This window comes from Lepidochelys olivacea (genome assembly GCF_965140295.1).
Source record: "Lepidochelys olivacea isolate rLepOli2 genome assembly, chromosome: 9".
Classification (NCBI taxonomy): domain Eukaryota; kingdom Metazoa; phylum Chordata; order Testudines; family Cheloniidae; genus Lepidochelys; species Lepidochelys olivacea.
The window spans coordinates 25,075,584-25,101,793 of NC_140419.1; the positions used below are offsets into that span (position 1 = coordinate 25,075,584).

Consider the following 26,210-nt stretch of genomic DNA (forward strand, 5'->3'; position numbering starts at 1 on the left):
GTACTCTCTATGCCATCATCTAAATCATTTATGAAGATATTGAACAGAACCGGACCCAGAACCAATCCTTGCGGGACCCCACTCGTTATGCCCTTCCAGCATGACTGTGAACCACTGTTAACTACTCTCTGAGAATGATTTTCCAACCAGTTATACACCCACCTTATAGTAGCTCCATCTAAGTTGCATTTCCCTAGTTTGTTTATGAGAAGGTCATGCGAGACAGTATCAAAAGCCTTACTTAAGATATACCACATCTACCGCTTCCCCCCATCCACAAGGCTTGTTACCCTGTCAAAGAAAGCTATCAGGTTGGTTTGACATGATTTATTCTTGACAAATCCATGCTGACTGTTATTTATCACCTTATTATCTTCTAGGTGTTTGCAAATTGATTGCTTAATTATTTGCTCCATTATCTTTCTAGGTACAGAAATTAAGCTGACTGGTCTGTAATTCCCTATGTTGTCCTTATTTCCCTTTTCATAGATGGGCACTATATTTGCCCCTTTCCAGTCTTCTGGATACAGTATTGGCCTTGGAAAGCTGTACTGTTATGTACCAGGAACATTAATATTTATTTAACGCAGCTAGTAGAAACTAATTTCATACTGCCAAATTCTTATCCTGAACATATATGAAACATATTATACTGTTTGATACATTTTATACTGAAATTGTGATATTTTGATGCAAAATTGAATGTTCAAGGCAGAATTTTGTTTTCAGTGTTTCACATTCAAAACTGTTAGAGGATCCCATGTACATTGCTATTCCTACCATTAAGTTGCTGGTTCTTTTCACTGTTATTTATAGTGGTTTGAGCTGAAAGCAGGAAAACTGGAACAGTATGAGGTTGACTCAGCTAGTATTTAAGTAAGACCGGGATATTGTATCAGGTGGTGCAAAATGAGTTTGTTGCCTTTGACTTTTCCCTTTCCAGACAGCCTAACTGTAATCTAGAGGCTGTCTTCATGTGTGCATCAACTTCAGATCCCTCTCTGAATGACAGTGCTAGGGATTTGACATAAATCTGATATGTCACTACTGAGTTGTGTTGATATTTCAAGCTAAATATAGCTACAAGCATTTCTCATGTAGGTTAGCATAGATAGTTTGAATTATGTTGATATCTTTATTGTGATGTTCTTGCTAATTCATTCACCATGCTTTAAATTTTAAAATGGCTTATCTTTTAAGCCGTTATGCCTTTAAAAAAGAAAAGAGAAGTAATATTTTAAAGCCCAAACATCAAGGGATGGATCAATAAATCACCGGGCAGGCGTTCTTCCAGAGGAAGTGTCAAGTTAAAGGATGCATTGTATAGATGATATTATGGAATAAAACAAAATTATAGTTATAATGGAGCTGAGATTGTTTCTGGGTACTAAATCATTAAAGCATGTGCAGTAATTAGTACCTAATAATATGTAATTGAGAGTAGTCTGATTATATCAAGAATTTAAAATTGGAATTCAGTGAGACAGTTTATTTTAATATTTTTTGCATGTATAACAGATCACTACATTGGAATGTAAATCTGTGCAGCTCAGATTATAACTAACAGCTTCACTGTGGTGCTTCTATCGAATGAAAGTCTTCTTGCAGACTGATAGCCAGGTACTTCAGTGCATGTATTGTGTACCATATAGGTCTCCTGAAATGCTGGGGGAAGGCAGCATATTGGATTGAGGCTTTTATTGTTGTCTTGGGGGTCAATATAAAAGACTCTTCATCTGTTGTTTGTTTGCTGTTTCATCTTGTGAGAGGGTGATATATTAAGTGTGAGCAAGTCCTTTTCTCATATTCAGTTGGTGATCCATTGAAAACCCTCAGGAGTTCTTCTCTAAAACATCTTGGAAAAGATGAATGGTATAAATGTAGATGAGTTTGTATAGGGCCCAATATCTGCAAGCTTGCTTTGTGTGAAGCTGCCATTGGCTTCAGCAAAGATACAACATACTGCGTACCCATAGTTACTATGAAGTAGAAGTGCTGTCTGCTGTTTTGAGTATTGGGCTAGGAGTCAGGAGCTCTGAATTCTAATTCTGGCTCCAATAGCAATTGTAGTGGTGGGAAAATCACATAGCTTCTCTGTGCCTCAGTTTCCCCATCTGTAAAATGAGGATGATATTACTTAGCTATCTCATAAGTTTGTATGAGTTAATTAGTTTGTAAATCATGTTGCATGTAGTTGAAAGAGTTAGTAGAAGCACAAAGTATGAATATTATTAATGACAATGCAAAGGTGGGTTTTAGATTTCTTTTGCAGACTTTGCACCTGCTGGGTATTCTGCGTGCCTGTTTCCTGGTATGCTGCAGTCCATCATGAATATATCTTGATTGCAGGGAACCCTGCTATGTGTGTCATCAACACTTGAGAGGTAGTGAACTCTGAATTTGAAACATATATCAAATCTACTTGTATTCTGTCTTCTGCTTGGCTCCTATTTTCAGTAGAGCCCTAAAGACAGATCCTCCACTTTCTGCACAAGCTTGCTCACACTTCCCATGGCTCCCGTGTTCCCCAGTGCTCAGGAAGGAGCACAATGGAAGACCATCCTGGTGACTGATGTAGTATTTACCATGGTCAGGGAGAATGAGCAACTTCCCCCTCTGCCTTGCAAACTAATCTACACTCCCCTTCCACAACCAAGTACATATGTTTCTGGGTGTTAGTTACAGTCAGAATGTGGATACAATCTTTTATTCTTGCTGAATGGATTTGATTCATTTTATGAAACACCTGTATGGGTTTGTAGTTACTTAACAAGTCCCTGAGTCAGGAAGTGTTGTTCAGTGATCAGGGGACTGGGAGTCAGAATTCTTGAAGTTCTTCTCAGATGAGTAGGGCCCTACCAAATTCACAGCCATGAAAAATGTGTAACCGAGTGTGAAATCTGGTCTCCCCCCCAAGAAATCTGGTCTTTTGTGTGCTTTTACCCTATACTATACAGATTTCACAGGACAGACCCACGTTTCTCAAATTGGGGGTCCTGACCCAAAAGGGAGTTGCGGGGGTGAGGTGGGGGAGGTGTTGCAAGGTTATTTTAGGGGGATTGTGGTATTGCCACCCTTACTTCTGTGCTGCCTTCAGAGCTGGGCAGCCGGAGAGTGGCAGCTGCTGGCCAGGTGTGCAGCTCTGAAGGCAGCGCCCTGCCAGCAGCAGCGCAGAAGTAAGGGTATCAGTACCACAACCCCCTCACCATGGAATTTCAGATTTAAATAGTTGAAGTAATGAAAATTATTATTTTTAAAATCCCATGACTGTGAAATTAACCAGAATGGACTGTGAATTTGGTAGGGCCCTGATGAGTGACATTCCTGTGCTCAGCACCTTGCAGGATCAGACCCTAAGTTAGATGGAAGCATTGCAGCCTTTTCTGTGGTGCATTCGTTTTAATGCATATGACATGAAGAAACCTTTGAAAAATGTCTTTATTGCTAAAATGAAAACTGGGAAAGGACAAGACGACTACTTCTTCCACTTCATGGATTCCCTCGGCTGCAGATGCTGAGACTTACTTTTGAGTGAGATTCATCTTCAGCATTCAGGCTGCGCCACTCACCCATTCTTAAACTGAAGTATGCTAATCAGTTTCTGACCCACCATAGGTATGGGAAGGATTTCCTTGACCCTTAAAGACCTGCTCTTCACAGGCATTATGCACATTTAGTGCCTTGAGGGTCTTCATCTTTATACTTGCATGCATGTCTCAGACCAAAAGTAGTCACAGCTCCTGCATTCCCACAATAGCAGCCACACAAGGCAGATGCTTCCAGTTTTCCTGTCAGGCTGTGCTTTTCAGCTTTGAACAAAGTTGTATAATATCTCATGGATTTATATTTTCCCGTCTCTGTCTTATGGATCACAGAGACCTCATTATGACTCACAAATGACAGCACTGGCAGAATTCTCATCTAGTTCTAAGGACTGCTTTCCAAATGTTTTATCTCTGTAGACATGAAGACTGAATCGAGGCTTTCCTTCAGGGAGATATTCCATTGTGTCTGTCAATAATGCATAACAATAATAAATTTAATGGCAGACCTTGAAGTATATAAAAATTTAAGTCCAGAAAAAGGTAAGGATTTTTTGGTTTTGGAAATACTATAGAAAGATCATGTACATTTCTCGACATGTATATAGGAAAGATCATATATATTTTATACTTCATCAATGGTAAGTTGCATTTTACATTTATTTGGACATTGATATCATGAAATAATTGTGGTAGATATTACTGTGTATTTTGAGTGGAAAAAAATTTTTTTTTTCATTCATTCAGAAGTATGTGTCCCCGTTAAAACGTGGGCTTGTATGAGCTATCACTTTCATCAGACTGACAAACTGTACTTCTGTGTCATTTTAAATTAATACAAATTACTTGCCAATATAAACATTCCTGACCGTTTAATCTACAAGTCATTTTGCCATGATATACACTACAGGCTTGCATAAGAACCTCACCTATTTTACTCCAGTAGCACTTACAAATAGTGTGTATCTAGGCAAATTGTGTATAAAGTTCTGATCAGACAATATATGTTGAAGTATATATGTCCTACCAAGGAGTATATGAGCATTATGTAAGAAAGAAGATCTGAACAATTTTTTTCAGTAATTTGCAATTTATGAAATCTAATATTGTTCAACTAAAGTAAGTGGTGGGTGGAAAACTGTAATTAGCTTAAGCCTGTAAATGGGATGAAAATAATTGATATGGTGAAATAGAGGAAGAAATCATGATCCTATCCGTTAAATATGTTATACCTTTTGTATGCTGCCTGTCTTTAGTAATGGTTTTAGGTAGTGTGCTTTTAAAGAAAAAGTTACAATAGATCAACATCAACATTAAAATAAAAATATTTAAATACACTAAAATATTAAAAATATTGGAAGTGTTTGGATAAATTTGGCAAGGGACTGGTTTCTCTAAGTTCAGAAAACATTTTTCAGCAATATCTTTTATTCTGAAATATTCCAAAAATAGCTTAGTGATATTTGTCCCAAGTATCTTTTTAAGACTAACAGACTTATTCATTGATTTTTTCAAAGTTCGGATACTAACTTTCTTCATGGCAATTTGTATTTACCATGTTGTAATTTATTATGATAAATATTTTCTGACTGTTACCAATATCTGATGCTATCTGAATGGACATTGGTGTTCTCTAATCCATAAATAAGATGCTGGGAATGAGATTTATTGGTCTGTCCTCTAGGAGAAGGGACACATGTATTGAGGATTTGGTATATTACTTTTCCAAGAACTGTATTTATATTTTGGAGGTTTCTATTTTCGTTACACAAAACTCTAAATTAAGTTTATGTATATGGTGAAGTAAAGAGGACAAAGTGCCACTCCATCTGTTTTAGGAAGCAAAGGATGTAAAGGGGGGATACAAGAATTAGCTTTTTAAAAGGGAGCTTTGCTAAAGCCTTTAGAAGTGGTAGAGATAAATCAGACTTTATTGGTTTAGCTTTTTAGCTCTTATAAGTTCCTTTGTGTAACAGAGCTTATTTCAAAGTGTGCATCCACAGATAGGCACATTTCAGACTGAAATATTTAATTTATGTTGTAGTTCTTTCAAAGGCCATTTGGTAGCTACTTTTCCTCCTGCCAAATGTAACATTAACTGTCTAATGTACATTTTCTTTAATCCTGCTCAGTTTGTAACACTGTCATTCCTCTTTGTGGGAGAAGGCAGCTCAAGGACAAAGAGTAAAAATAAATATAAGTACAATACAACCCAGTTCCCCTTGCATATTTGATTTGTGCAGCTCAAGTTTGCCGCACTCCATTTTTACAAAAGATGGTCCATATTCTCCTCTCGGTTACATCTGTGCAACCCCATTACTTCAGTGAAGTTGCGTCGGTGCAGTTAAGAGCTAAACTGGGCCCCCTGGGTTTATAGCTCATGTTATAGCTTAATGATAATAATGCTGTTTGACCAGTATTTTACAGATACCCTCAGGGGAAAATGTGTCAGTTAGATTTTTACATGTGTGAAATAAATGTGTTATATAAAAAAAATTTCTGTTATCTTGTCAACATAGCCTTAATCCCCAATCGGTCCTCATTTGAGGCTAGTATTATGCCTGGACCTTCCACAGAGTGTAATGGGAATGAGAGGAAGGCAGGCGTCTCGCCCCATCTTTATGCAGTCCACATAAGAATCAAGAGTGGTTACAGGCTCTGTGCTCAAGGGAGAGTATGAACTGGTAAGGATGGCACAGCCAGAGCCCTTGTAATACTTGTAAGAAGTGCTTCCCTTTTAGTGTTGGACGAAGTGATCTGCTATAGGACCCAACATTACAAATGCTTGCTACCAGATGAAGTGCATACAGTTATTTGTAGTCCCACTGATTCATGCTTAGCAATAAGTGTTGCAGGGTCAGACCCCTAGTCTGCATATCTGTTTGAGGCTCAAAGTCAACATAACTACTCATGTGAGTAATTGCTAACCAGTGGGAGTAAGAGCAGGGTCACAGTTTGTCCTTTAAAGGTCTAATCTAAATAGAGGCTATTGAGCATGGTGAAGAGAAGATGCACAGGTGTGTTTTACCCTGGTGAGTTAAGAATTGTCCGTCCCCCAACTGTCCCGTCCCCTACACTGGATGCAGCCAGAGACGACACGTAACTGTTGGGGGGTGGGGGTGGAGGGGCACAATTTATAGCAGCAGTTTTCAAACTTTTTGAGCTGAGCTCCTACTTTGAGTTAAAATTTTTGGTTGCCACCCACCCCCCAAACCAGTGGAGGTGGCTCCTGGAGCCCGCCCCAAACATTTCTCCATGTCCCCCGAGGGGGGTGCACCCCACAGTTTGAAAACCTCTGATTTAAAGGTTCTGGTGGTATGCAGGAGGGTTCAGGGTAGGACATAAACCCTAGCAGAAATTGTGGGGGTTGGGGAGGCACATGAAGGAAAATGGAAGGAATCACCTGCTGGTATTTCAGAACACCAGAGTTACAGGCATGTATCCAGGTGGTGATGAGGAGAGCCTCAACATTTTAGCTACTGAACATAAGAACGGCCATACTGGGTCAGACCAAAGATCCATCCAGCCCAGTATCCTGTCTACCGACAGTGGCCAAAGCCAGGTGCCCCAGAGGGAGTGAACCTATCAGGTAATGATCAATGATTTCTCTCCTGCCATCCATCTCCACCCTCTGACAAACAGGCTAGGGACACCATTTCTTACCCATCCTGGCTAATAGCCATTAATGGATTTAACCTCCATTAATTTATCCAGTTCTCTTTTAAACCTTGTTATAGTCCTAGCCTTGACAACCTCCTCAGGCAAGGAGTTCCACAGGTTGACTATACGCTGAGTGAAGAACTTCCTTTTATTTGTTTTAAAACTGCTACTCATTAATTTCATTTGGTGGCCCTTAGTTCTTATTTTATGGGAACAAGTAAATAACTTTCCCTTATTCACTTTCTCCACACCACTCATGATTTTATATACCTCTATCATATCCTCCGTTAGTCTCCTCTTTTCCAAGCTGAAAAGTCCTAGCCTCTTTAATCTCTCCACATATGGCTCCAAAACTGCAGGTTCACTCCCCTTGCTGTCAAAGAAAATGGAAGAGGAGTCATGGAAAGGAAGTTGCTGTGGGTAGAGGTAGCCAGAGTCTGCCAATATAAAATCTGCATTCTGTCAGGACAGCATTTCTTCTGATATTCTCTTTACTCAGACTGCTCTGTACTTGTTCAAATGATGATGAATTCTCTTATTTTCATGAGATAGATCACATTCAGGACTAAAACGATTAGGAGATACAACTTCTGAGGTGAGGTAAAAGGAGTTTAATATGTACAGCTTGGAGACACAATATTAATACTTTGCCCATGGTATTGTGTCTTCTGTGCACGGATTGCAAAATGCTGTGTGAAACGAAAGAGGTATTTAAGAGAGGGCAAGGTAGGATACATGAGAAATTAGTGAAAAGAAAAGTGCTTTATCCAGGGGACTGAACCAGAAAGGCTTTTTCAGCCCTATTGTCTGTGACTATGATCCGTAGTTTAGATGCAGGATAAAGAGAGAAGCATATATTATATACACAAATGTGAAAATGGGCAGTAAGGTCTTAGTTACTTTAACGTGTTCATTACTTTGTTTCATGTGAAACTGACTTTTTGTGTGTGTAAAATTCAGGTGCTTAATAGAAAAATAACAAAGGAAACTTGGTGTTTTGAGTTTCTTTTGCTATATTCTCTGTACCAGTGAAGGCCAGAAGGGTTGTAACTATCTTACTTGCAAGCATACCTGAGACTAACATAAACAAAGGTTAATTACTTGTAGGCATGCTGCTGCTTTCATGCCTTTTCCTCCATATTGCTTCTCTCTAAGCAGGTTCTATTTTGTTAGGATGGTGAAAAAAAAATGTTAAAAAAGGTCCATTCATCATCTACAGATCTTCTTAATAACTGGCTTCTCTGTTACTCATTTGTGGGTGGACTTTTGCTGCCAAAGGAGCTATGTCCATGTCTGCATTAGCTGGAAATAGAAAAGATCCTGGGTGAATTAACCTCACAGAGAAAAAACATGTTCCCTACTTCTGTTTGCAGCATTGATTCTACTCTCTTACTAGGTTACAGAGAGAATGTGTGTGTGTGTATATTTCTCCTCTTTATTTTCTGTTTTTAAAGTAATTACTCAGGGCTCAGAAATTGAAAACAACCTTGTTAGTGCACAAACATTAGTCTTGTATTGGTTAGCCTGTCAAATAACAGAAGATAAACTGGGAAACACAGAAGCTTGTTTTGTTGGAAACCTAGAAAGCAGTTGAAAGTTAGGAAGTTTCTTCCTGTTGTATGTCAAGATTTCAGCATAGAGGAAGTGAATTACTGGTATATCAGCAGTCAGTAAATAAATCAGGACAGTAACAGACATGTTGTACTGCCCACTCGTTTTGAGTTGGATACATTTTCAGATGTTTTCACTGGAATGTAGAAGCATTGTTCTGCACTAACACTCAGATGCAAAAAATGAATTTATTTTGTTTATTTGCCTTAACAAGATTACTTTGGGGTATTTGTCTCTATAAATTCATTATTTATCCACAGATGTCTCACCATTAGAAATGTATGCTCCCTAATCTAGGTCTGTATCTACAAAAAGAAAGAGTAGCAACTGTGTTAGTCTGTATCTGCAAAAAGAAAAGGAGGACTTGTGGCACCTTAGAGACTAACCAATTTATTTGAGCATAAGCTTTCGTGAGCTACAGCTCACTTCATCGGATGCATGCAGTGGAAAATACAGTGGGGAGATTTATATACACAAAGAACATGAAACAGTGGGTGTTACCATACACACCGTAACAAGATGTAACTCATTCCCCCTTCCCAGTCTGGCATGTGGATTCCCCGCACTCATTTGAAGTATATGATGACTTCTTGCCGCTTGCTGAAAGAATTGCGGGCAGCAGACCACTAGTCTTTGTGCTGGGCTGTCTCTGTTAACGTTTTCAGGAAGCCCCAAATAGATGGCACATTTGAAAAAAAGAAACGAGATCAAGGCCAGCAGATATGCGGCAGGCCTACAACACTTTCACTAAAATGGAGGAGGGTGTGTGGTGTCATAAACCATGGATTTTTTTCAGGGAGGGTTGGCTGTGGCTATTATAGACCTGTAGGCGAGGTAGATGGAAAGGTAGGATTCTGCTGAAAGCCAGGAACCTCCCCAGTTTTAGAGAAACATCTCAGGCCTGAATCTGATCAGCCAGTGAATTCAGTGGGATTGTGCGTACTCATCTGCCAGGGTGGTTGTGCCCTAGAGCTTCTGGAGCTTTATCCAGACATTGTGGGGATTCAGTAGCCACCAGTGAGTGCAAATAATGGCTGCAGTGACTAACCATTCACTCACTGTCCAAATCCCACATCACTGGCACACTTATTTGGCCTGACCTCTCTCCATTGAAATCAAAGGGAATTTTGTCTTTGTCTTCAAATTAGTTCAAGGCCAAGCCCTTTATTGCACATTGCTCTAACTCACACACGTGATCCCACTAACATCAGTGGGTTTCGTTGTGAGAGTAAGGGCTGTGGGATTGGACCCACATATGCAAGTTCCAGGTCCTGGATTTCATAAGGTTTTAAATGATGCATTTATAAAACTTCAAAGAAAAATAGACTGCATGCAATGCTAATTAATGTCCTTCTCCATTATGGGTTACAAATGTTGCATGAATCATTATTGTCTCGAGTTATAAACAAATTAAATGAGAAACATTTAGACACATCATGTTCAAACAATAAGGGACAGTTATGTAATATGACTTTCTTTAGCTTGATGATTGTCTTGTATAGTTATTGCAGGTGCTTTGCTGTGTTTGCTTCTCTTCATCAAGCAAACAAGGTAATTAATGCTTATTACATAGATCCAGAATTAGAATTCAAGAGAAGCTGATATCCAATCCTGTGCCCTTCCTCTGGCTAAAGTGGTCAGGCCTGGGACACTGGCAAAAGTAGAAATGAATTTGGCGATCACTCATTGTATTGGATGCATTAGTAAGATTTTTTCCTGAATTACGAGACGTTGCTTGTGCTGTGTCTATGTCAGGTCTTTTTGGCTGTGAAGCAAGACAGCCTGTTGAACATGGCTCTTGGGACAGGCAGCCTACTTTTCGCTTTGGGTAGGTTTTTTAACTTTTTCGCACTGTGACCTCTGCATTTAGCAACTGTCTCCTTCATGGATGCACTCCAGAATCCTTTCCTCTGGTTCTAAAAGTGTCTCAAAGGAGGTGCAGCTGGCATTGGCATTGTTGAGAACTGTTTATCAGTGACTAAGCAAATCTGCTTCAGTGGAAGACCAGTGACAAAGCACCCAAACCTACAGCCCTTATCCAGTTCTCAGGCAAAGTACTTTGATGGGAGTTTGCCCAAGTAAAGACTGAGTATAGAATTCCCAATTGGAGCCAAGGAATGGGAACAGGATTCGGATTCCCAGAAAGCTGCTTGTGACCAACATTTCCGCTGAATTTTCTTTGTGCTGAGTGGGCTACAGAGCACTACATTTTTGTCCTTCTGGAGGCTTAAACTTTATTTTTGTAAAGTCTTCTTACTCTGAACTAACTCTCTGCTATGTTGCTAGAACTGTATACATGCACTGAGAAGAAAAACCTGTATTTGCAGTAATACACAATTTATTTGCAGCACGGCACACTAAAACGGCAAAGATGACCAGACTAAAGTGAAAATGTTTTAACACTTTAAGTAAACCACTAAATAAAGAAAAATGAGCAAAGCACTAATTTATCAGTGGAACATAGGGCACATCTGGGGGGGTTAAATGCTCCACTGCAGGGAGCCACCACACTGCCAGGACTGAGCTAGCACTCATGGGGATAGAAACTCCAGTGTCCTGGCCAACACCTTACCTGGCCCCTCCTTATCCCTGGGACCCACCTCCCTGGCTGACACCGTAACCCCTACTCCACGCAAGGGCCCCACTCCCTGGCCGATGCCATACTCAGCCACCACTAGGGTTGCCATCCGTCCAGGTTTTCTCAAGATCATCCTTTTTTTCCACTGCATGCATCTGATGAAGTGAGCTGTAGCTCACGAAAGCTTATGCTCAAATAAATTTGTTAGTCTCTAAGGTGCCACAAGTACTCCCTTTCTTTTAGCGAATACAGACTAACACGGCTGCTACTCTGAAACCTTTTTTTGAGGCAGCTGTTCTGCAAAATCTGTAAGAGTGCTCACTACATACTGCCAACTGTGCAGTTTTATGAGCTCAGTATCCTCACGGATGTTTTGTTTTCTTTTGTACCTCAGCTGTGGCCATGCCTAGGACCTGCTTCCCAGCTGACACCATATCCAATCACCACCAACCCACCTGGGGACCCACTCTCCTGGCTGACACTACCCTGCCACCCTCCAGCTCCCTCCTGGGGCCCATTCCTCTGGCTGACAGAGAACCTGATCATTCACCCCACCTTCCCCACTCCTGGGACTCTTTCCCCTGCCCCTGGCTGACACTGAGCAGTCCAAGATCCAGTCCTCACTCATCTTGGAAATCAGAAACTTATACCATTACATGGTGCAGGAGAGAACATGGGACCCTGAGCACCAGTAAGGGAACATGGGGAAACACAGAGTCAAATGGCTATGTAAAAGCTTCCATCTGTTCTAAGGCTGTTGGTCTGTTCCCCTTGCAATGAAGATGATTAAGCTGTGTAAACTTCTTAACTGTGTGTGCAATCTTTGCTTGCAATAATGATGTGACAGTGTGTTACAATGGGTTTTGGCAGCTGGCCATGCATGCAGTTAAATGGTTGTGTCTTTCCACACTAGCTAAAAGGTTTACTAGGTCTGCAGCCTTGATAAAGGGTTTGCTAATCTGGAGCCATACCACCTCAGACTGAATATATCAGATCCCACAAACTGAGACTGTGCTGACCTGGTCAGTTCCTGAAGGCGAGAGCTTTAAGAAAAAGCCAGTGTAATTTGGGAAGTGGTGGGGATTATTGTGTAAGTGGCAGTCTCCCCTGTAAACTGGCACAGAATCAGTTTTCCAGCATTATGTTAGAAATCATCCAGCTGCTGGAGATGCTTCTTTTTGGATGAAATGTAAAACAGAAGTCCTGATCTTTTGTGGCCATTAAAAATCCTATGGCACTTTTTTGCAACTGTAGAGGTGTTAACCTCAATGTCCTGGCCAAATACCAATGATGGCAATTACAGTCTGCTTTTAAAAATTAAAAAAAAAAAATCTATTTTGCCACAGTATTATTGATTGCCCTTTGTATAGCTAAGAGCATAGCTGGTCAGTTTCACAGACCAGTCATGGAGAAAATGTTAAATTCCATGATTTGCAAATCATGGAATCAAAACTGTACAAGTGATCAAACTTATCAAGAATTAAACAATTAAAAAAATTGTAATTACAGGTCTAATTCTGTACATCAGCGCAGATTGGTTGGTGCTCTTTGAACCTTTACCACCATAGTTTTGTCAGGTCTCCCTGAATCAACATTTTTGAATATATGTAAAATTATGGACAAAAAGGCTGATTTCTTTGTGGTTACCCATTTGATTCACACACACACACTTGAGATTGTGTGTGTACAAATGATTGCACTCAAACTTTGAGGGCAGTTAAGCTAGTTGGTTCTGATTTTCAGAACTGTTCAGCATTACCACTGCATTTGAAGTCAGTAGGAGAGATGGGTGCTTAGCAGCTCTGGAAATCAGGTCAATCTTTTTGTTTGGGATGGAAGCATTGTCTAACAATTAGACCATGATACTGAAAGTCAGGATTTCTGTGATCTGGTCTTATCTCTACTACTGTCTTGCTAAGTGTGCATTGGGCAAATCCCTTAACTCCTCATTGGACTCAGCTGTAAAATAGCATAATCATATTAGAGGGATAGCCAGTCTCAAGGAATGAGTGTGGGTTGAGAGTGAGCAGTTCCTGGGTTCTAATCCTAGCTCTGCTACTGACTTGCTATGTGTCTGTAGTGCTTAATACTTAGGGTTCATTAATTGTGTGCACTTTGAAAACCTTGAAGTGAAGGTGCTGTAAAACTGCAAAGAATTATTATTAAAAAGTGTAAATTTAGATGGATATTTTAGGTAGGGTGGCCAGGTGCCCAGTTTTCTGATGGAAACCCAAAGTCCGGTTACTGCATGTAAGGGGAAGCAGGGAGGTGCCGGGTCTTCACCCGCAGCAGCCCCTACTCAGCTGGGGCTGCCTCCTACCCACATCCGGCAGCTGCAGCTCCCAGCTCCGGAGGTGAGTCCCTTCTGACCCGGGCAGGAGGTGAAGTGGGAGGGGAAAAGCAGCGAGTGATGGGGGGAGGAGAGTGGAGAAGATGGGAAGAGGAGTAGATCAGGGCAGGGTGGGGCTTCATGGGGAAGAGGTAGGGCAGGGGAGGTTCTGGCACTCCTGCTGGAGTGTCCGGTTTTTAATTACCACCAAATTGGCAACCTGTCATTTTAGGTTGTGTGTCAACATTATCCTCTGCAATTTCAGAGCATTGTAAAAAGGCTTTAGCTACATGACTGCTATTGAACTTAATAGGAAGCATTTATAGTGCACTGTAATTGTACACAGCAAAAACATGTAATATTTTCAAAACTGAGAGATGGAAAATCAAATGTTTAATATATTTTGATCACAGAAGTTAGCTCCAATATTACATTTTAGATAAGTTTACACATTCTAGTTTTTCACTGAATTATAAATATTTGATGTGAAATATAATAGAAGAGACACAGAATTAGGAAATACACTGTGAAATAGTAATTGGTGTTATGTTAGGTAAAGTACAAGCAATCTTCATGATTAAGGGTTTGGTATGTGTTCACACAGGGGCCTCTTAAGGTCAGAATTCCAGATGAGACATTTTAAACTGAACAGTTAAGATGTCCTGAAGTGAAACATCTTCTTGTGCACTGATCTCCAATAAAGATAAAGGACCAGACTGGATCTTAGTTACATTAGAGTAAATTCAGGGTCACTCCATTAACTTTGGGGCACAATTCTGGATTTACACTGCAGTATGAGAGAGCTGAATGCCCCCCTAGTGCCTCAACAAGTTCCACAAAAATGTTAATATTTAGTTATATATAAAATACGTGGGCATGTTTAACTCAGGAACAGGGTGGTGCTTAAAGATCTGGCATGCTATTTAAGAGTAGTTTTGAAAGCCTCTCAGTCCTCCAATGGCTGCTTTTTGTTCAGTGAAGGATGGTCATCTTCCTGTAAAGTCACGCACTGGAGCCTCCTGCTGCAACATGTGGCACACTGTCTGGAAAAAGAGGGAAGCTGCCTCAGCATGGATCCTCCTTACACAGGCTATGCTATGGGATGCAGTTACATGTATTTTGCTTTAATTAGTTGTATAGTCTTGCTTTTGTGAGTGGAGCAGTGATCTATGTATCCCAATGGCAAACCCATCTTAACAGTGAGGCAAATCTGAGGAAGGGGGAAATTACCAATTTTCTCTTAAATATTTGGTTCATATCCTGGTGAGTCATGCAAATGAGTGTAGGGTCTTCCGGGCAGAGACCAGAAGCCTGAGTCTCCTCTCTCTTGCACTGGTGTAAATAAGGAATATTGATGGCAGTGAGAGGAGATTCAGGCCCATGCATAGGTGGTAGGAGGCTTAGTCTCCCCACAACCCCAGTCTCTCTCTGCCACAGTGTAGTGCTGCCAGAGCTATCCAGAGCATTGCTCCAGAACCTCATACAGGACAGAGCTAAGTTCTGGCACTACAAAAAATAGCCCCAGCACCCTCCCTGCCTGGCCGCTTGAGGATACTCTCTTCTTAAGTTGCTAGTGAACTCAGGCATTTTGTACTTTTTCTGCTTCCTCAATGAATGAAACACCCTCAAACTGCTTTCAGGTGGGCCTTGCAAATGGTTCTAGCGCGGATACAGATGATTACTAACTTGGGACAATTGCTCAGCGTTAATAAGGATTTTATGAATTTTACAAAAATGAGTTAGTCTATCTTGTGTTCATGGACGTCTAAGCAGGTTTGATTAAATCCAGTGGAAGAGGCTTAATGGAAGTTTGTACAAAGGGTTGGAAGAATTGCTGCAGAATGAATTAAAAAAACCTGTCAGGAAATATGAAATGTAGTTATCATTGAAAACTAGCCCTGCACAGATAAGGTTACCAGTGAGATTTCTTTGGGACTATCTCTGAGGTCTTTGTTTTTTTGTTACGTAATCAACAAGAGACAGGGATAACAATCAACAATTTGGTGATATCAGTAGTAAGCTGCATTATGTTCTAGATATTAGTGCTGTTTTATGGGATTTAGCTAAAATGTACTCTTTGGAGGAAAAGTAGTAAATGGCATTTAATGGGAATATGATAAGTGCAAAATTAGAGTATACAGTACTGGCAGTGCAGAAATTATCTGCAAAATAGTATGATGGGCATATAACGAAAAAATGGAAAGAAATTTCTTTATCGAGTATGTTTTTGCAGTGACAATCACAATTGTCTGATTGTTTGCAATGTGGAGCCTTAGTTTCATAATGGCGCCCCATGAAAGCAGAGGAAGCTTTGCTTTTTATTTACAAATTTCTACAGTGCCCATGACAGTGGATGCAAAGCTGTAATGTGCCTGGCTGCTGATGCTGGCAAACAGTTTGCATATATAATCCCTACTTTTCATATGCTAATTGTTTCCCAAAACATTCCCCTTTGGGATAACATTTCCCCTTCTTAGTCATTGCTCAAGGTTGTTTTTTGGTTTGAAATTTTGAGCAAAATGCCCATCAGCCATTTTCAAGTTGAGACAATAAAACAATGCAATATTCCAAAAGGTTAAAAAAATCTAATCTGATTTTTCTAAAAACAAGAGACTGGAAAAGTGTCTGTGTGTGCAAGGCACTGTTCTAAGATTTATTGGATCTGGATACAATGACTGGCTCTGTCACTGACTTCCTTTGTGGCCTTGGGCAAGTCTCTTAACCTCTCTATGCCTCAGTCTCCCAAGAGTAACAGGGGAAGATGTTACTAATTACCTTTGTCTGTCTCGTCTATTTAGATTGCAAGTCCTTTGTCTATGTCTTAGCATGTGTACACACCTAACACAATAGGGCCCTGATCTCAGTTAGGGCTTTTAAGTGCTATGGTTATACAAACAACAACCACCTTGAATTTTGAAAAATGGCATGATCCAGATTCAATTATATCAGGGATTATTTTGGCTCTGTGCTTGGTTTGGGTTAAAAACAATTTACAAATATGAAAGATACAAGAGGGTTCTGCTACGATTCATTTTAGAAGCGTCTAAGGGCTTCTCTACACTGGCAATTTACAGCGCTGCAACTTTCTTGCTCAAGGGTGTGAAAAAAGACCCCCCCCCCCCCCCCGAGCACAGCAAGTTCCAGCACTGTAAAGCACCAGTGTAAACAGTGCCCCAGCACTAAGAGCTATGCCCCTCATTGAGGTGGTTTTTTAGAGCGCCTGGAGACCTCTCTCCCAGCACTGCACCGTGACCTCACAAGGCATGTTAAAGCGCTGTGGCTTTAGCGTTGCCAGTGTAGACTAGACCTAATGCTGTCACTACACCTTCTTCTGCCTAGCCTGAGTAGATGGTTGCGAATGGTGGGAAATGTATCTCTTCCCCATCCAATTTACCACAAGGAGGTGTGAATGTCAGGGTCTAGGGTCCTGTTAATGTTAGAGAAATTTGCACTAATATAAGATGTAGTTGCAATGATACAAACCTCTAATGTGGATGTGCTGCATAAATGTAAACTGGGGATGACTTAATCACCCTGCTATTCATCAGTGCAGTGCATCTACATTAAGAGTTTGCACTGGTGTAGCCACATTGGTGTAGTTACACGGGTGCAAATTTCTCTAAGGGTTTATCTATATGTAAAATGCTTCTCTAATATGCCAATACAGCTCAAGGAGAAAAAACAAACAAACAAAACCTCCCCCACAGTGTGGATGCAGTTCATATTGGTATAGCTTATTCCAATTCGGAAATCAAAATAAGCAATACTGGTGTAAGACACCTTTAAACTACTATAAGTGCATGTACACTAGGGCTTTTACCTGTATAGCTATGTCAGCAAAACATCACACTCCTAACCAACAGAGTTATATTGGTAAAACTTAAGTGTAGACCAGGCTTCATTGGGGTATGTTATCACTGCAGAGTTAACCTGGGCTCTTACTCACTGGTAACCCAGCTCCTGTCCACACACAAAAACCTCTCATCTGAGCATTAGTGTTGCATTCAGTCCTGGGTAACTGATCAGTCCTGGGATATAGGCGAAAGCTTGAGTGATGCTTTATCTCATGCTGGTAACACACCTATTTTGCAGTGAGGACGCAGGCTAGACTACTCCAGTGCTGATAGTCCTCCAGTGTCTTCCCACAGTTCCCCCCAGGGGAAAAGAACAGACAAATTCTCCCACAATTCACTGGGGAAGAGCCATATAGAGCAGTTCAGCTTGCTGCAGCACAAAGAACCATGGGATATGCCCCCAGAAATGAAACCCACACACATGGGCGAGTGCAGCAGCAGTGAAGATGCTAACTCGGGCAGGGCTTTGCAATGTGGCTGCTCACACGTGGGCTAGCACAAGCAAAGTGCTCAGACCCCTGTGCCAATCACCTTGGGTGAGCTCTGCAGTAAAGACATACCCATCAAGAGGCCCTAACTGGAACAATTTCAATATTAATATTATTAAACAGGATATTTCTCATTCTTGATTTTTTAAAAGAAAAAGAAACAGTTTGGAAAATAAATACTGAAGCCTGACAATATTGAGTTGACGTATGCCCGCAGCCCCAAAAACCAGGACATACAAAAGTTTAGCGGAGTAGAGCAGAGCTGATGTTGCTATAAGAAATGTAATTTCTGCATTTTGTAACTGTTTATGGTTTTAACGTTACAGTTCTAATGTTGCATTAATGCGGTTTTCTACTTTTTATTTAGAAATATAGTTTTATATCCTCTTTCATAATTATACTTGCCATTGTTTGGTAGTGCTCTTCAGATGATTGGAACATTAATAATTCCATAAAAACTAGGTATGACAGTAAGCCTCCTTTTTTAACTTTTGGACTGTGATCTCTCCCCCCCCCCCCCCAAGAAAAAGTAGTTTTGTGGTCAATATAGTATAAAGTAAATTTGTATTCTTAATTACTGGAGACAGAATACTGATAAATACTAGATTGCAGCACTGCAGCTAATAGAGTTGTGTGTATATTTATCAGCTTTATGAATGCATACATTTTACTGCATTTCATTTTCAAGGACCACTTAAGTGTTAATTGTCCAAACATGACACATTGGTGAGCAATGATTCTTTGGAAACAAATTGGCCTTAACAGCACTGAAACGGAGTTGAATAGCTCATTTAAGAGCCAGATACTATGCCACTCCTATTCACATTGAGTAGTTCATTATTCCATGAGTAGTTCCACTAAGGTCACTGGAACTAGAAGAGGAGTAAGGTACTATTCAGTGTTAGTGTTGCCAAGTCTCTGGATTTTATTTAGAGTTCTGGGGTATTTGGTGTTTTCCTTAAAACTCCACCTCCAGGAGTCATGTGATAACATGAGAATCTCAGCTTTCATTAAGCAAGAAAAAGTACATTTCTAAGCTTCATGGTTGAACAGCAAAGCTTGAAAACGAATCCTAAAGATCAAAAACCCAGATAAATAATATGAACCCAACATTTATTATTGGATTAATCATGAGATTTAAAGAATCTGAATTTTTGCGGGGCCTGACTAATGAATTTTTAGTGTTTGGCATACTCATGAGGGTGACTAAAGAATGGCAGAATCAGGTCCTTATGTTCTATGTAACCCTAATATCCTAAATCTGGATTTCATTTTAAATTGCATACTATTCCCATTATTACACTGTGTTCTTAATCAGCGTATAGTAGCAATGATAAGAGTCTGATTATAGTTATGCCTAAAGATGGTCTTCCTCAAAACTGTGCTCTGTCCTGCTGACCTTGCTCATGTGATGGTCCCATTCACTTACATAGGAAAGGGACTGTAGGACAGAGCACAGTTTGGCCCCTTATTTGATGTTTTGTGCTCTTGCTGTGTGCTCTGGCAGAGGATGGTGGAGACAGGAGAGTAGCACAAGGAACCCTTCGTTTTCAGTAAGTTCTCCACAGTGTTATTCACATTCGTACCTGCTGTGTGCAACCTATAGTCACACAGTAGGAGTCAAAGTCAAGGGAAGTCCACAGCGCAGATGCTTATCTTAAGATTTCACTCAGTGTCAGGAAGGTTTATTTAATTAGAACTGGAGCAAAACTTAGTTTTGTTGCTGTTTCATAAAACTTGGTTACATATGACCTAGGAATTGTTTTAAGTTAATTTGAATATTATGCAATATAAGATTCCTTATAAAAGATTTACAGTGAAAATGTTTCTCTTTATGTAATGCTGCGTATTGCAGAATGTTACTTTAAGGCCACGTTGTGATTAGCCCTCATGTGGCTACAGAGAGGGGAGGGATGTGGCTGCCATGAGGGATAGCTCAGTGGTTTGAGCATTGGCCTGCTAAACCCAGGGTTGTGAGTTCAATCCTTGAGGGGGCCATTTAGGGATCTAGGGCAAAAATTGGGGATTGGTCCTGCTTTGAGCAGGGGGTTGGACTAGATGACCTCCTGAGGTCCCTTCCAACCCTGATAGTCTATGATTCTATGGGTCAATTATTGTTATTGGCCCTGCACTCATGGGGACACAGAGGCTGCTATAGGGCCACAGGAGCTTCCCTGGGGAAGCGTGGTGTTCCAGGGTAGCACTACCTCCCCATCTCCTCCTGGCTACAATAAGCCTAGCTGTAGGAGTCTAGGAGAGTTGGCCACCAGTTCAATATGTGCTTAGGGTAGAGGGCCGCTGCCACCTCTGCCCATGTTCTCCTTATTGGAAGAACTCTACTCCTCATGGAGTAGAGCCTCATGGAGCAAGGCCAAAAAGGCAGGTTTTTAGGACTTGATCCTGCACCCACTGAAGCCAATGGCAAAATTCTCAATGAGTTAGGATAAAATTTTCAAAAGCATATAGGTGACTTCAGAGATTAAGTTCCATTTTCAAAAGTGATTTAGGCACTTAGGACCCAAAGTGTCTTTGAAAGTCAGTGCGACTTAGATGCCTTTTGAAATGGGTCATAGAGCCTAAGTGACTTAGGATCTTTTAAAATTTTACCCTGAATCCCTGATCCATTTCCCACTGAAGTTAATGGCAGAATTCCTACGGCCTTCAATGGGAGCAAGACCTGTCTTTTAAATAGAAGCAGGATCTGGGCCCTTGGAGGCACAGAGTTAAGTATTAAATAATTTTTCTCTCCCTATGCTACTTTATAGGCAAAGGAGGGGAATGTGTTTTTAAAATGAGATGTGATGTGAAAAAGAAATCAGGCTGAAAAGGCACCGAACCCAGGGTTTTCCCCAAGATTTTACTTAACACTATTGGCAACAGATGGCTTTATGCCAAAGGGCTGGGGGAAGGGGTCAGTCATTGGAAATTAAAAAAACAAGATGCAGCTTAAATTGTTTACTTTAGGATTACTTTAGATTAAGTTAAAGGTTAAGAGAGGCTTTCCATGAAGGGACTGCATGAGGGTAGAAAATGAAGCTGTGGTGGGGCTGCCAGCTTTTAAGACCAAGGGAAACCCAGAAAACCTGATTTCAGTGTGGTTGTAGCATGCAGCAGATGGGGGTATTACAGAAAGCAGCCTCTGCATGTTTGTAGTAAGAAGCAGTCATATCCAGTGTTCAGCTGTTACCGGTTTTTATGGAAAGAGCCTATCTGCTCTAAGAATGAAGTGGCTGCTACATTTCATTTGAAATAAACAAGCTCTTTGGGACAGGGGCTCTTTCTTTACCTGATGTAAAGTGCCATGGGCACCAATGCACCATATAAGTCAGAATAAAATAAATATTTTTTAAAAAGATTGAGTGGGTAGGAAAAGCATTTTAAAATCGCAGTATTTTTGAACTACATCAACTAAAAAGTTCCTGAGTAATTAAAATAATTTTGAAGCAAAACACATAATGACAGACATTTAAGTTGAGCTTGTTAAATCATATGACTCATGAACTGATAAAAACAAGGTTTATATTAGAAATGGCTGATGATCAGTAACTATAACAGTAACTTTATCTGAGTGACTTTATATAGGGCTTGATGCTAAACTATTCATAGTTTATTAAAGGTCTGATATGAAGGGATAAACTAGAACTGGGTTATATGGAAGGTAGAATCAGCTGATGTGGGGTGGATTAGAATGCTTTTTGAACGTAAGGCCGCGTATAGCTAGTGCTCAGAGTTTCAGCTTAGTGTTCCCAGTTCAGCAGCTTTGATTTATTCAGCCGAGGGAATTAGTGTTTGTCAGGTGGAATAAATATTATCAGCCTATGTACAAGCTTTCAAGTAACATCTGGACTTCTGTGGTGCTGAAATGGCTTCCCTCCTGGCATCTGAGATGTACCATGTGGTAGGAAGAGAAGCTACTTCACAGAGTTGCCGGCTGGCACAAATGGGTTTGTACCTCGTTTAGAGTTTGATACTTGAAGTACCTTTGAAAAGAATTAGAGGATGTGCATATTGTTGAGAGTGATGGTTGTAGCTGTGCTAATTACCGTAGCAGATGTTGCCGGTGCTCTGATCTATTTTGCTTTATGAGATTTGAAAAAAGACATAACAATGTTGTATGATCAGTTTGGGTATAGAAATGAAATAGATTTAATTTAAATGGCAAATAAAATCCCAAATGTCTGCTAAATTGTAACAGATGTTTTTGCATTATTCATTGTTTAAATTTCAATAGTTCCTCTGTCATAATGTTTACCCTTCCCTTTATATTTATGACATCCTCTTTTTGGAAATTCTTTGCATTCAGAATTACTATTTTTGATTACTCTGTAAATGGTTTCATTCTACTTTTATAAAAGATGTGGTCTTCGAGATTTATTTTTGATCTTGGTGCAAGACCTTTGTTACATCATGAGTGAAAGGGGGTACATTTTTGTATGTATGTGGTAGTTTCAGAGAAAAAAAGTAAGATTCTATGTCACTGGATTTTTAAAAAATGTTTATTCGGTTCCAGGTTTAAATAGCCCATAGCTGATTTTTCAAAGGTTAGGTTTCAAAACCATTTGTAAATGAGACATATTTGCAAGGCACAGCTAGAATACAGCTTAATGCACTTGAGTTGCCTTCTTGAATCCTAATGGTGAGTGACTGTTATATCTTGGTTCTGCTTTTGTATAAGCCTTGGAGCTACTGGTTCATTCATGCTGTTCACAAAACAAAATATAGTTCTGCATGTAATTGTAAGACTTGTGCCGAACCTGAGTAAACAGTTAAGCGCCAGTCAGTACAATACCCGAATATTGTGTGTGTAGTTTTGAGTGTAAAGATTAATTTAAAATTCTGAAATTAATCACTCTGTTAACAAAATATCAATCATGTAAAGTTAACACAACACAGTAATCTAATGATGATCATAGTCTGGTTATAAGGAATCTTTTCTACTCTGATTAGAAGACTGTCAAAAGCAAGTTCTCAAACCTTTTAAACCAATAGGGTTTTTTTTTTTTTTTTTTTTACAGTTATCAAATTTTCTTTGCTTCCTTTTAATTTGAAATTAAAACTTTATAGCTTGTTTGCAATACATTATATTAATGTTTTGTTTGCATTTCCAGATACAACAAACTGTATCATCTTCCATTGATAACATTAAATCTCTTCTCAGCAATACAGAAATTAAGTTATGATGTTTGAAAATGGATTTTCAATTATAAAAATGCATTCCTAACCCTTTCTCATCCCCTAGAAGTTTTTTTTCCCCTATAATGGAGAAATATCTTTACTTTTTTAAAATTTAGCACACCTCTTCATGTGAGTGTAATTTTATCCTTCTAGCAAAAGTAGCACACCCATTCCAGAATTGGTAGTTTATCTAGAGTAGCCTACCACTCAAGAAGTAGTTGATTATATAGAACAGTATAATCACCACAGAAAAGTTTCCTTAAAGTAGCATTCCTTTTCTAAAATCAGTTGCTCTTCTACAGTAGTAGATCCTTTCCCAAATAGCCTATTTGGTTACAGGAACATACCTCTTCCATATGTCATTTTATCAATAAAAGCATTTCTGAGTTCCCTGTTTCTCTAGCGCTTCATTCTTAGGCATGCACCTTTATTGGATGCGTGTATCCTATTCTGTTTTTATTGAAGGGTGTAAGTTCTGTTTTGCTTGTTTAAAAGATTATAATTAGCATATTAAAAAGCTGAGTTGGAGAAAAGGATTTTGGTTGTTTGGTGTGTATTATTAAATACACAGCAGCAAGGAAGGGAATGGTTTCTTAAAGTTCAATCCCAGTGGGTATTTGAGAAGTGTGGGATTTTCTTCACCATGTGGGTCTCTTTAAAATGGATTATTTTTGTGCAGGAAGCAGCTGAAGGGAAAAATATAATGGACTAGTGTTGTAGCCCCTTTACCACCCTTAGTATTTGCTCTCTGATGTCATTTGCTTGAAACTGTACAACTCCAACTAGAAAAGTTGTCTAGGATTAGTGATGGCATTTGATAAATGGGTGGAAAATGGAAGATGTGTGGTTGGAATAGGATTTCTTCATCTCTTTATCTCTCTGTGAAGTAGATATCTCGGGATGAGATTCTGCCCTCAGTTACACCTGTTCAGACCCATTGAAGTAAATGGGCTAGATTCTTAACTCAGCTAATCTTGTGTATATTTCAGTATGTGTGTGTGAGGGGTTGCTTCACTCACTGCTAGGATGGCACCCCCTCCTGGCCATTCTGGGGATTAGCTCCGTGATATCAACACCCTTTCCCACAGTTGCATGCTGTCTCTCTGTCATCCTGCAGCCCCTCTCTTGCTCCAGGAACCACAGCGTCCTCTTTGTGACTCGGGCCTCCCGCCAGGTCACTCAGCATTCCCAAATTCCAGGGAATAGTCCTTCAAAGCCTCTGTCACTCCCACAGGGACCCAGGCCATCTTCCAGTTCTCTGCCCCAGAAGTGCCATTTCCCCAGTGGTGGGTAGGGGAACCCGGGCCTGCCTTCTACTCTGGGTTCCAGCCCAAGGACCCTACAAGGTCTGCTCAGTGCTCAACCTTGCTGCTTACTCCCTGGGTTGCTTCCTAATCCACATTCCATAGGCTCTCTTCTCCACCCTGCTCTCTTCTGGGTACACCCTGCTTCTGGGTCAAGCCCCTAGGGTCCTACTTTTTCCCTGGTTCTCTCCTTCCCTCTCTACTAAGCAGAGTGTGACCGCAAACTTCCTCCCGGATCCCTTGCTGCTGCCAGCCTTCCAGGGTTTATAATAGCCCAGCTCACTCTGCTCAGGTGAGTGGCTTCCTTGTAATCAAGGCTCTCCATGCAGCCTATATCTCCCTGGTTTGCTGCTTAATTGGCCCATCTGGTCTCCATTAACCCCTTCAGGGCAAGTGTGGGGTGGACACCCCATCAGCGTGCGAGTAAGAATTATTCATGTGGGTAGGAGTGGTTGGATTAGATCCTTTGTAGGTCTAATTGAGTTCTGAAATCTCTCTGGAAATGAGTTTACTGTGGCTCTCAAATGGAAGAGTGATATCGTATAACTGTTAAGGCAGTGGTAACCTTGAAGATGAATTACGAAGCAAAAAAAACAACCTTGTCTCATCTCTGCACCCTTTTTCTACCTTTTTGATGCACAACATTGTCCTCAAAACTTTTGTCTGTTTCTTTCATTCAGTCCTCACTTCCCCTGCTCCCTCCACCCCGCAGACCTTAGCAAGATCTGCAGCATCTGTAATATGAATTCCAGTTCAAACTCGCCTCCAGCTGAGCCATAGAAAATCTAAGGGCTTATCTATGTGAGAAAGTTACCAGTGTAACAAATAGTTTTTTTAACTGATATATCAACCTTTGGAAAAGGCAGTATGGACAGTTGTATTTAAGTCCATGCTTGGACTGTTGTGATTAGGTAAGCCTGCTCCTAGGCTAAAGCTAAATGGCAATAAGCCACTTGAACTCAGAGTGTCAGCACAGTCTTTTGCAGCGGTAAAATTATTTGTTTAAATTCACACCTTAAGTTATAGCCATGCAACTTTCTCAAAGAGATAAACCCTAAGAGAGAATATCCTCCTGTGCAAAATTCTGTGCATACATTTAGTAGGGATGAACCTGAGCTCAAACAATCTTAAAGACTGGGGATGATTGGATCTGAATTCAATTCCAAAAAGAGTGAGTTCAGGCCCATCACTAGTATATAGAGAATCAGACCTCAAGGATTGTCCTTTGCTTAATAATTGCCTAATAATTTATGCAAAATTAATGTATTTTTTTTTTTTAAGTGTAGTGGTCTATTCCTGTTCCAGATCACGTCTCCCCTTTGTTGATTTGTCTCTTCCTCCATCATCTAAGGCTTGTCTGCACAGGAAAGTTGTACCAGTAGAAGGAAGGTTGTGAATTAAACCACTATAATTATATCTGTATAACTCCCCAGGTGGACACTCTTAAGGTATAAAATGACCCTTTTCCAGTTTAGCTTTTGTTGCTTTGGAAGTGGAAGCCACTTTTATTCCAGCAGGAGTGATTAGAGGTATCTGCAGCATGCGTAGACATACCTGAGCTAGCTTTGATCTAGCTAGCTTGAGTAACAATAGCAGTGAAGCGGCACGGTTGGCAGCAAGGGCTAGAAGCCGAAGTATGTAACCAAGGTCCTGGACATGTTTGTACTCC

General features: G+C 40.3%; 1 protein-coding gene across 4 annotated transcripts in view; it reads left to right on the forward strand.

Annotated features, from left to right (window-relative positions):
* The window catches only part of PLCH1 (phospholipase C eta 1), a 162,168-nt gene that overhangs the window by 52,060 nt on the left and 83,898 nt on the right, over nucleotides 1-26,210 (forward strand). The window contains exon 1 of one of the 4 annotated variants that reach the window (XM_084640036.1): nucleotides 3,988-4,085. The exons of the other annotated variants lie outside the window; for them this stretch is intronic. Coding sequence (XP_084496162.1) covers nucleotides 4,043-4,085 — 43 coding nt within the window. The 5' untranslated portion in view covers nucleotides 3,988-4,042. Of the gene's footprint in view, nucleotides 1-3,987; nucleotides 4,086-26,210 lie in introns of those variants that run through there. 4 annotated transcript variants of the gene reach the window in all.